Genomic DNA, 12,458 nt, shown 5'->3' with positions numbered 1-12,458 from the left:
ATCAAACTGATTGATATTTTCTGTTAGAGCTTTTTAAGGAAAGATGACAGCTGAAGATGTGACATCCCCTACTCTAGAGGTCATTTCTTCCATTTGCACCCCCTTCACCTCCTGCCCCAAATTTTTTACTGAGTGCATTTACAATGAATTAAAATACATATGTAGGGCAACTTTATGGACATTTAAAATGGCATCAAATGGTGTCACAGATTTTTCTTCCTTTTCATGTCTTATGTATTTTGAACACAAAGTGTTTTAAGATGGACAAAGATAATGTGAAGTTAATCTATTTATAATTATGTTTCATGAGCCATAATTTATGGCAATGATATCTAGCATTTCAGTTAAAATAAAAGTTTAATGGATATATATTTTAAGTTCATTCCCCCAATGATGAAAACTTTAGATATGCTGGCATAACAATGAAATTCTGATAGTAATGCATTACTTTTTAAATTATAAAGTAGTCATAGTGTCCTAACTAAAGTCCTAAATGCCAAAGAATAAAAGTTAGGGCTAATACTTTACCCTTCACCTACATTTCTGTGCAGCCTAAGTGACAAGTCATAATGTCTAGAGTGAAGAGATAAAGAACGATATAGTTTATAAGACAGAGACGGTGGTTAAAGATTGAGTTTTCCACATCAATTTCTGCAACCAAGCTGATTGTTACTCAGCCTGTGTTAGAAGTGACTACAACCCAGAGTATCTTTTAAAAGGTTTCAGTTGTTGCCTTTTAGCTTCATCTTGTTTCCCTCAATGCCTAGCTAGTTTCTTCTAATTTTATGTACTTTAAATTGAATTTTCAAATTCTCCTCCCCTTTTTTAAATTATGATGTTTTTATGTAAGTACTCTATGAGAAGTCAATGTCCAATTTAATTTTTTCCCAGTACAAAATTTGGAGCTGATTTTTAAAATCATTGCTCAGAAGAAATTTAATGTATGTCCTTGCTGTTGACATAGAATTCAATATGTTTCCATGAAAGTTCAGTAGAAACAGAGTGAGTTTATAAAACAATTGATAATATTTCATAACGTAGTTATTTTATAAGGTATTTACATTGTCTTTCTTTCCACATTATGACAAAAAGAAATAAAAAATAACCTCCCCAAAATTAATCCTATGATATCATGGCAGTAATTTTTTTTTTTTAAAAAGCAAACACAATTTGTTTTTCAAGTTATTTTGATGTTTAATAACAGTTTACTGTTATTCTTTTTATGTGCTTTTTAATTGGATACAAATTTTAGTAGGGAAATAAGCAAACATTCCTAAAAATGAATTATAAACAGCTGCGTTTTAGAATACTAAAAGGATTTTAAAACTTTCAATTCAGCAAAGTTAATATTTTTCCCTAATTGAAATAATGGAAACACATAAGTGTAGACACTTTCATGGCTTAGGGGAGATGGTCTTCATGCCCCCAGAGTCATGTTCCTTAGCAACCACTGTTGAGATCTGCTTCCACTACAGTCCTGCATGGTAGGCACCATTTTGTCTTCTTCAGAAGGTTCATCTAGACATTGATTACTGTTAACATGTCTCAAGGTGAGTCTCTGTAAAAGATAACCAATAATCAGTGTTACATATTCTATTTTAAGCTTCATTAGCACATCAGATTAAATATGCTCTTTAAAAAATCCTCTATGTTTTTTTTTTTTTGGTGTAAAAATTGTGATATGTCTGTAAAAGGAACTGAGTGCACAGGTGGCTCTGAACTAAGTATTATACAGCTTTCACTGTTATGGTTTCATCATTGTCTAATATACCTTTATTTGCAGATGGTTACAGAAATTGGTCAGTATTTATCATGCAGTGCCAAGAATTCAGGCTCCGTTGCAAAAAGTCCATTTGTGAGCTTAGAGTTCAGTTGAAGAGTGAAAATATTAACAAGCTTTTACAAAATCTTAGTTTTCTTAGGCATGTGTTATTCAGTAACGATTTAGTAAATATGCGAAGAGCTGTCACAACTGTGACACAAATAAACTGCTAGAGAAGTTCCCATAGTATCTGTGACTATGCAATAGTCATTATAGAACAGTAAGTATCATAGCAACAAATATCTGTCTTACTTGATAGTGTGCTGACCACATTTGGTTTACACTTTTAAGGATCTTAAACAATACCAACATCAAATAAAAACAGAGTTGAGATGGACACATATTTTAAAATATTATGCCTATATATACTTTTTTCATAATAACAGTATTCATTAATAAGCATCCTCTCAGTAGCCAAATGCTGAAATATAATTTTAATAATTGCAGTAAGTTAACCAGTTGTTACTTGTCTTCTCTTTTGTGTTCACATTTACATTTTGAAATCATATTTTTGGACTTTTCAGATATACATTTTAAGTCCACATGGTTTTACATATTAATGTACTAATTACATACATTATTATATATAGTTTTGCTCTGTTTCATGGGCAGTGCCTTGAACCATACTATATGAAAAACTTCCCGGCTAGAAGAGGTATGCTTGAATATGGGAGGTATTTACAGTCATACTGCCCTGAATGGCCTGATCTCATTGGAATATAGTAGGTGATTTGCAGAGATATCTTGAAAAAAAACATGTATGTACAGTTTTGTTGCAAATTACCAAAATTAAAAGTAGAAAAATATTTTTGGGGGGAGTTGGCTCTTGATACTATTTTGAAAGTTGGAAGATAAAAAATGTAGGGTGTATGCAAAAAAAATGGTGGAGAAGGACTCCCTAGACAATTGCAATTTATTTGGATTAGGACTACAAACACCCTGGACTGCACTTGCCCTAAGATAGAATGGAAAATAAGTTTGTGGTAGAGAATGTTTAATAGACAACAAACAGGAAATTAAAAGAGGAAGGCTATTATATGTGAAGATTTGAAGATTGAGGCCTTTGTTGTTGCTCTTTTCAATATATGGAATCAAGCTATTTATACTGAAAAATGGACAAAAGAATAAATGGCCAAAGATAGGCAAGAAGATAGTTGATTTATGTCTATGATGCCAGAAATTATGTTGTCGGTTTATAAACCAACAGCTGACTTGAAAAAATATACAAAACAAAAGCTTTTTTTTCTAGAAAGTTCTAGTTAAAAATAAAATATTCTTCACTTTCGTTACGTACCTGAGGTCCTGTGTGTATATATGTCCTTTTCTAAAAAAGCCACTTACCCTTGTTTGCTTCTATTAGATCCTTTTAAAAAACATGTATATAACTTTAAGGATTAGATTGAATATGGGTTTTGTCAACTACATATATAATAACTTTTAAATATTAGTATTGTTCTTTCTAAAAAATGCATAAATATTTTCTTTGAAGGAATTAATTAGTAGTTGAAAGCCACTGCTAAGATAACAACTAACAAATGAAAATACTCTCCTTTTCAATTTAATGCAGTAGAAAGACAAGACTTTTTTGGGTCAGATAGCTATACGTATGAATTTCTGCCTCTCCAAGTTACTAGCTGTGAAAATTTGGGCAAGCTACTACATCATTCTGAGGACTTAAGATTCTTTGTCAGATGCTTAGTTATACTTACTAATACTTAAAAATTCCCTTTTCCCTACTGCTTAAAAATTTTGACCTTTTAGTCAGCTATCTAACCATGATCCCTTGCCAACCTGATAAGGATAAAAATATTAACTATTTATAGGTAAAATCACTTATGGTCAAAATGACCTCTGATCAATTAACTGCATCTACATCTAATAAATTGCATTGTAGTACCTGAAAGGAAGCCAAACTGTGGGCTTCTCTTAGTACAGAGACTTGCAGTTTTGCATATTTCCTTGGGTTCCTGGCAATTATTACAGAGCTATTGTCTCCTTTGAGGCATAAGGCTATTAAGCCAGGGTAGTTTCGACATCTGTCTGATGTGACTCTCATCCCCTAGCTTAGGGTTCTATCACCTGTGGAGAAGCTAGCTCTGATAAGACTGTATGAACTGCTGTGGGAACTGCTACAAATTCTGAAAGAAACAAGTTGTAGTTTCTGCTCTGTCATTCTATAAGTAGACTTGTGAGACTAAATAGTTAAGTCTGAGAAGACCACCTGGTGGGCACTTCACCTACCAGGTATGATTGCTTTGAAAACAATGGTAAGATAAGATAACATATGCAAATTGCTTTGTACACAAGTTCTCTTTGTGCAAAAGGTCCAGACTGTTCCAGCTTTCCAGTACATGTTTGGAATGTCCTTGTTTCAAGTGTTAAGTCTAAATCTAACACCACCCCTCCTCTCCTCTCCTCTCCTCTCTTCACTTCCATTCCCAGCCTTGTCATAAGTATTCCAAGCTCAACTGTGTCCTCTACTAACAACCTTTAAGCAATTCATCTGAGCCAGAATAACTCCCTGACTCCTTGTCTTATCACAACGAGGTATTGGACAATGTAATAGCCTTTATTTACAGGACAGTTATCCTCTTAAGATAAAGAACTAGGACATGTCCTTATTTGTACTCTTTACAAGAATTCCATACCAGTTTTTTGACCTGGACTGAATAGTGATTCATTTTATTGCCTACTGAAAAGATACTGACAAATCATGCAAGTTCAGAAATGAAAGTACAATTTTAAAAAGCTTTTGTTATTATATCACTTAACCAACAAAAAGAAATACTTAATAAATAATTTACTTCATAAAGTTATTGAAAATTACATCTTAGTCTTCAATGATGCATTTGCTTAAAGTTTCAGGTTAAAACAGTAAATTTTAGAAAGGATATATTATATCCGTACACAAAGTATCTGAATAAAAATTAACAAAATTTAGTAATTTCAGTGTTCCAAAAACAGTATCTTGTTTATGTTAGGTTTTTTTATTGATTTTTTTTCAGCTCTAATATGAAACCTGTTGTCATACAGATATGGCTATAGTTAGTCTAAAAAGAGCCAATGTGTCATAATGTAGTCCATCAATTATGTATATTTATATTTGAAATAAAAAACTGGAAAATGCTTATTAATAACGGACAAACACCACTTAATATATGTTGCCTTCAAATTAATGAGCAGCTAAGAAGTAAAGGACTGAAAAATAACTCCATGGAGTAATAGTACATGAAGATTTTTTAAACCACATTTTAAAGAAGTTTCTAGATTTCAATAACATAACATACCAAAAATACTAAAATAAATTTAATAAAGTCTATAACACAAACCTCCAAAATTATTTGAGAAAGTAATCAGTAGAATTCTTAAAAATATTTCTAAAAATTTCCATTCTTGTATAGTTTCTTAGAAGCCATTTTTGCAAAGGGTTATCATTACATATTTCCACAGTGGGCTGTTGGGAGCCATCAGCTACTTTGCTTACTGAGAGACAGGACTGGGTGATTATGTGAAGAAGAGTGTGGGTCTGTTTGACAAAGAAAATAATGAATAATGACAAAATCAAGTATAAAGGCAGTAATAAATCAATCATTCTTAGCAACATACAATTTCTACTGGATTAGCACAGAAAGCACACGTCACAATAATTGCATCTATGGAACTGTAAGCCACATCCCTTTAAGCTGGCTTTCATGTCAGTTGTATTCAGTAGGAGTAAATGAAAATAAGACTGAGAATATGGAGAGGTATCTGAGATCAAATGATGAAATATTTGGGGTAAAAATTTATTTTGGATAGAAAAGATTATATTCTTAGTGTTCTGTCTAGTAATAAAATACTCTTGGCATTAAAGGAATTATTTTGTGCGTGCATATCCCAAACCACTGATTAGTCCAGTGAATATTTTATTATGGTTTTTGGCTTCCTCATCCCTTTGCCCTAAACTTGAGTGGATGCCAGGGAAGAATCTTGGGAATAATTAGCTTTAAGCCTTAAGTTTACTTTGTACAGTGTGGTACTCAAATTGTTTCTATTGTTTCCAACAGGGCTAATTTGGTGGTGTTAGAAATGCTCCATCTATGCATTGCTACATTCATCTAAACGTCAGTTAAAAAAATTGATGAAGAAAAAAGAAAGTGGTCAACTCCATTCACTCTCTTAATTTGACCTAATTCTCCAAACATAATTTGTAATTATGTAGAGATAGACAAAATTAGACAGATAGACAAAATAGACAAATTAGTCTATTTCCTCCACAGGAACATTAGCTCCAGGAAGGCCAGGGACCATGACTACCTTTATTAGCAAGTCCAGTGCCTGCTCACATGAGGTATGCTATAAATTTGCTGATTGAAATACTTAGTGGAAAACCAGGGCAGAAAATAAATTGGGATAAAATTAAACTTTATCTCTTGGGCAACTTAATGGACTCAGATCATTGGATTTTCCACTTCAAGAGCTTACTTTCTATGGTGAAATGTTAGATAAATGATTTACAAAGATTGAAAATATAACATCATTGTATGTAATAACTTTTATTTGTGAAATGATACTGTTCACTATATATAGCTGATTTGTTAAGGAGATAAAGTTTCTGGTCTTTTTTTTTTTTCAAATCAAGTTTGACTTTACTGTCTAAACTGTTTTAAATGTCTAGGCTTGATAATCCTCTACCCTTAGTGATTATTTTTGTGTGTGTGCAATGAACATATATTTGGTAAACGTCATGTTAACGTCAAAGACCACAGTTTTGGTGATTAGGAATTTCAAGTGTTATTAAAAAGAAAAATGAATTATAAAGTTTTCCTTGGTTAAAAACAAAACTTGATTTTACTTATACTCAAGAAATGTACCTCCAGAACATGAATACAGTATAAAATTTTCCATAAAAAATATATTTGTAATATTTTCCCCCAAAATGTTTGTCATGTGAATGACAATGAAAAAAAAATCAAAGAAATTTTACTCTAGGTACTTATAAAAAAACACAAACCAGAAGAAATTAGAAATCTGAAACTGTCTCTTTGAGATAAAAATGTATTTTTCATTTAAAAGACCCGCAAAATAGTTAGAGCTTTTATTTGTTTGGAAAAAAAGTATAGTTTATTTATTTATTTTTTGAGTATCCTCTCTAGGAGAGATACCAATTATTAATGTTTTGTCTTCTAGTAATTTTCGTCACTTAGGCAATTTTTTTTATAATTGAGCTCATTAAATAGACTTCCCTTTATATTAAGGGTATCATTCTTATAATTAAATATTCTAAAAACCTAAAAAAATAAACAATTTCTACAAAGTAGACTTGACAAAAATCATTTAACTTTTCCATGGGAAGGGTGGTAGATATCCAATTTTGAGCTGTTGTAAATAATGCTATAATAAACATCTCTGAACATCTCTCTCCATATCTGTAATAATTTTTTTTCTTTTTGGCCACACCCATGGCATGAAGAAATCGCTGGGTCAGGGATCAAACCTGAGCCATAGCCATAACCAGAGCCACAGCAGTGACAACCCCACATTCTTAACCTGCTGAGCCACAGGGAGCTCCTATAATCCCTTCTTTAAAGATGATTCTTAAAAATGAAATCTCAAGATCAAAAGGTATGAACATTTTAATAACACATATTAGCAAAATTTTAAAAATTAAGAATAATTATTTTGCAATAATAGCAATAGCAGGTTTCTTATGCTTACTAGATACCAGAATACTATATTTGTGTCATCAGTCTATGCATCAGAATACTTCATCTGTATCAGTATTGTGTGTTGCCACTATAAAATTTTCTTGACATAAGGATAGGATAAAGAAATGGATAAAAGAACACATATGAAATGATTTTTATGTATATATTTTTATGGTTATTTAAAATAACTATTTCATTTTCATTGGCAAATTTATATTTCTCTTATGCTATTTATTCAAGACTTTGGATATTTTTATATTAAGTGTGCTTTTTTCTTTTCTTTCTTTCTTTTTTTTTTCTTTTTTTCTTTTTTTTTTTTTGTTTTTGCTTTTTAGGCCCACACCCATGGCATATGGAAGTTCTCAGACTAGGGGTTGAATCGGGGTGGTAGCTACCAGCCTACCCCACGTACACCACAGCCACATTAACTCGGGATCTGAATGAGTCTGTGACCTACACTACAGCTCAAGGCAGTGCCAGATTCCTGACCCACTGAGTGAGGCCAGGGATCGAACCCACATCCTCATGGATACTAGTCGGATTTGTTTCCACTGCGCCACAATGGGAACTCTCTGCTTTTTATTTATTTTTTTTAAATGATCTTTTTTAAGCAGTCCTTTGTCATATTTGTTACAAATGCTTCTTAACAACTTTAGCAAATTGTCATAAACTTAGTTTTGAAGACATTGTGACATACAGGCTGATATGCAGCACACTGCCAAATATCATTTCCTATAGCATTGTTTAAAATGTTGACCAGGAGACAGGTAATATGAACCCTAAGCTAGTATTGGTTTTTATTTTTAATACAGTATTAATTGTTCTCTAAAGCATTTTACTGGGATTTACAGAATTTTAATCATATGATTTGGGGACGCATAAGAAAAAATTAGTAATTCCTGCCTTTAAATATATTTGGTTGTGCTCATGAAAGTTCCTGGGCCAGGGATTGAACTCACACCGCAGCAGTGACCCAAGCCATGGCAGTGATATCGCTGGGTCCTCAACCCACTGTGCTGCCAGGGAACTTCCTCAACCCACTATGTTGCTGGGGAACTCCATGTTTGTATGTTTTGTTATCTGAAACAAGGTGTGTCATGGAGCATCCCCAAATAGACCCTTTTGAAGATACAATTGCTCCTGAAAGCCAACTGGAATCAGGCTAGAGAAACAATTTTGGTGACAAAGTAAGAATCATAAAACTATAAAGCTAAGGCCATACCTTTGGATTAAAAAGCCCTGAGTAAAAAATTTGATATTTTAATGAAAAAATAGAAGTGACTGCACATTTGATTGAAGAATCATGCCATACTAAAAGTTTAACATGAAACTTAATTGTTATTATGTATAATGATTAAGTAAGAATACATTTGGACTTTTAGATATTTAATTTAATAGCAAAAGCAATAGAATTTATTGATCAAGTACAGAATAATAATTATTTAAATATTAATAATGAAGTTCTTATTAAAAATGTTAAATATGATCTCCTGAAAAGGTGATCTGTGCACTTGTTTGAATAGAATATGAGTATTCTAAAAAAAAAAAAAAAACAATGTACAGGTGTAGATGTTTAACAATTAAGAACTAAAAATGCAATACTAAAACTATTTAAATTCCTATTCGCTAATTGATTCTACATAAGAAATCACAGCTATGGGTCAGTGGGACATGGAAATATAATACTTGTCTGATATACACAGCCTTCAAAAGGTAAATCAAGCCACTATTTTTATTATGAAATCTACTTAGGGAAATGGCTGGATTGGCAGTTATAGATGACTTACCTTGAAATTATATTCCCATTTACCTGCTTTCTGATAAAGGTAAATAAAAGAGGAGGTATTAAGTAAAATCTAAATATAAGCTTCTATGATCAATCCCATATATTTTATATACTGAAAAAAAATTCCTGATATTGACTATGAGAAACATTTGATACAGATGGATATCTAATTCATAACAAGTATTTTCTTAGTCAACTTGCTCAGTCACATGAAAAACAAGACTTATTTTTAGCATCATATTTTGCTTTCTTTTTTTTTTCATTTGTTGCATAGTGTTTGTTGAGTGTAAATGTTCTGTTCTAAAATTAGATTCTCAGACTGTATGTAGCTGCCTGGATATTCAAAAAGCAATGTGATTATGTGCACTTATTGCAGTAAAATGTAAATTTCAAATGGATTGGAACACAGCTGCAATGAAATAGAATAATATCAGAAAACTTGAATAAAACAAAATGGATGGATGACAGACCTTTATAAAATTAATCTGTAAAATAGTTCGGAGAGATGAAATTGAGGGTTTTTCTTTTCTTTTGTTTTAACTTTGTGGCAGTGGGCTTTCATAGCACCAAAGTATTCAAGTAATTTATTCAAAAGATTCTAGATAAGGTGGGGATCTTCCTGTTTTGCTAATGATGCCCCCAAAATGAATACATTTGGCCAGGTATAAGGTAATATTGAATTAAATGCATGGTTGTGTTTAAGAAATATTTAGTTAAGAAATCAGAAACTCCATATTTCAAGTCAATATTGGACAAAGACATATTTATTACCAACATGTGCTTAATTTCATTCAAATGAATGAGAAACAATTTATATTATGAATATGTGTGGCTAAAGTTTGTAAGCAATCACAGTAATTTTATGACTGCCCATTTATCTAAATAGATGATATTTATTGCAGTATGTTTTTCTAATTGTTAAGGAAAGGAGAAATTCTATGTGAATAAAAGTTGGTACCACAAATAATGGATGGTATTTAACCATTTCTTTCACTTGTAATACTGTACATTTAGCTTCTCAGATCATCAGCCATCATTTGAAAGCATCTATTTATATCTGATTTTTCAATGACCTCAGGAAGCAATGTTGTGTATTGGGCAAGTTGCTGAATTTAGTGCTAGAAAAACCTGGGGTGTACAGATCTAGACAAGGAATGTAAACACACTGAGCTCTGCTTTACTAATGTGAAAAATACAAATATATTATCTTTATAGGACTAGTGTAAGAATTGTGTGAGAAAGTAGATAAAATTAAAGACACTCCGTAAACTTTATTTCCTTCTCTTTCTATCCCCCCCCACCCCCGTCTAAGAACTAAACAAACAAAAGCAGCTGTTTTAAGGCTTTATGATACTGTTTTATTTTTCCTCTGGATATTCCAACAATTCTGCTCCTATTTATGACTTGCTTTTTTAAGATTGAAAGGACTATGGGAGATAAGGTAATGGAATATTTCATTTGTTCACAGTGCGAGATTCACAATTATACCCATAACAGGCTTTCTTTTAATACTTTATTAGGACCCAAATCCTGCCTCAGCAGCTTGGTGTGATCTTTGTACTTTAGGTTCCTCCTGATAAAGGAAGAGAACTTTAAGGTAAATTTCAGCTCTGTAATTCTGAGAATGCTACCAAGTTTCATTGTGCTTTGAAAGTGCACCACCTCAGAGGTCTCTCAGGGAAGAGTAAATTTGCCCTTGATAGTCATAGATAAAGAAATGAATTAAAGAAGTAACAAGTGTCACTCATCTACTTTTCACTGGTTGAAATATGAAACTAGAGCTGCTTGGCTATTACTCCCCTTTCCTATTTCAGCACCTCTTACCCTGTTGCTCCATTTCCTTCCTCCATCTCTCCTAGAAGCCTCGTCATTTTCCAAAATGAATTTATGCCTTTTCCTAGTGTTGCAATATTTTTCAACAGTGCATTTAAAAAAGACAAGACAGCAGAAGTTTGGCTACTGTCTAGACCTGTCCTTCTCAGACTAACGTGTACTTAAATGACCTGAGGATTTTGTTAAGATACAGACTCTGATTTAGTGTGTCTAGGGTAGTTTCTCAGATTCCTAATTTCTAACAAGTTTCCAGGTGATGTCAGTAGTCCAAGTACTACATCTGGGTAGCAGCGGTGGAGACTATTTTGTAGAAGAAAGTGATCATAAACCTAAAACTTAAAAGGTAATTATAAAAAATAAATACCATATTTCAATTTCATTAAAAAAAATCTTTTTTCCTGACTTCTTCACAAATAAAATCAGTGTTTTCTTTCAAAGCTGATATTTCCAGAAAGGCAGTGTATTATTTCTATAATTATTCTATTTTTATGTATCTAGAGAAGACACATAATGAGAACATTATGATTTTCTACATTTTTAATTGGCAAAAAAAATCTGCATTATGATTTAAATTTAGACAAGTCAAACATCACACCTTAATTTTAATTTTGAAAACAAACATATGAGAGTAAATTAAACTATGTTACGTAATTATTAACATCAGATTGTTTAAAAATAAGCATTTCTCAACATTTATAGCATATTATAAGTTTTAGGGCATGTGTTTTAGAAATAGTTTGCATGACAAAAATATTACAATGCTGTAAAAATAATTGTATAGATAACTACTTGTTATTCAAAATAGTTACAAAAAACTGTATCTTAGTTGAAGCTACCTATTGTTTTCACTTTGCTTTCAAAATCCCTTAATATTCCATAATCTTGTTACTAGCCGATGAAAATACAAAGAAATATATATCAAATGATCAACAATAGTTATTTCAAATATGAATAAATTTCAATTATGACTATAGAACCTATTGTCACTCAAAAATTATAGAAAAGTATAAAGATTAGACGTGGTATTCTGAAATTCTGTACTGCTTCATTTTAAAAAAAATATGTACAGTCATTTCCCTTTCCTTTCAATATATGCTAGATGCCATTGTTTTTTAGCACAAGCCCAATAAAGTCCTCATTTCCTAGTAAAATCTAAGGAGCAACAACAACAACAAATTTTTTATTTTAAAACTCACAGTGTTTCTCATTTATTTGTACCTTTATATGGACTTTTCCTCATTGAAGAGGTAGGGAGCTCAGGGTTTAGGATTACTCACATGTGTTATTGGAGGAAATATCATTCACCCCCAGTCTTAACATAAAGGGTGGT

At 31.9% G+C, this 12,458-nt stretch overlaps 1 protein-coding gene across 6 annotated transcripts in view; it reads right to left on the bottom strand.

Annotated features, from left to right (window-relative positions):
- Positions 1-1,169: 1,169 nt before the first annotated feature.
- The window catches only part of GALNT13 (polypeptide N-acetylgalactosaminyltransferase 13), a 594,089-nt gene continuing 582,800 nt past the window's right edge, over positions 1,170-12,458 (bottom strand). For 4 of the 6 annotated variants that reach the window (XM_021076289.2, XM_021076291.2, XM_084998569.1 and 1 more), the window contains 2 exons: positions 5,152-5,348; positions 1,170-1,558 (listed from right to left, as the gene is read on the bottom strand). In XM_021076289.2, coding sequence (XP_020931948.1) covers positions 5,160-5,348 — 189 coding nt within the window. In that variant the 3' untranslated portion in view covers positions 1,170-1,558; positions 5,152-5,159. The remainder of the gene's footprint in view (positions 1,559-5,151; positions 5,349-12,458) is intronic. The other 2 variants (XM_021076293.2, XM_021076294.2) reach the window with 1 other exon arrangement.

The sequence above is a fragment of the Sus scrofa genome, chromosome 15 (assembly GCF_054392235.1).
Source record: "Sus scrofa isolate SSC_HxYL_T2T_F1_AM1 chromosome 15, Sscrofa_HxYL_maternal_Yorkshire_Landrace_v2.0, whole genome shotgun sequence".
Lineage (NCBI taxonomy): Eukaryota > Metazoa > Chordata > Mammalia > Artiodactyla > Suidae > Sus > Sus scrofa.
This window is presented reverse-complemented; position numbering and strand designations above follow the sequence as displayed.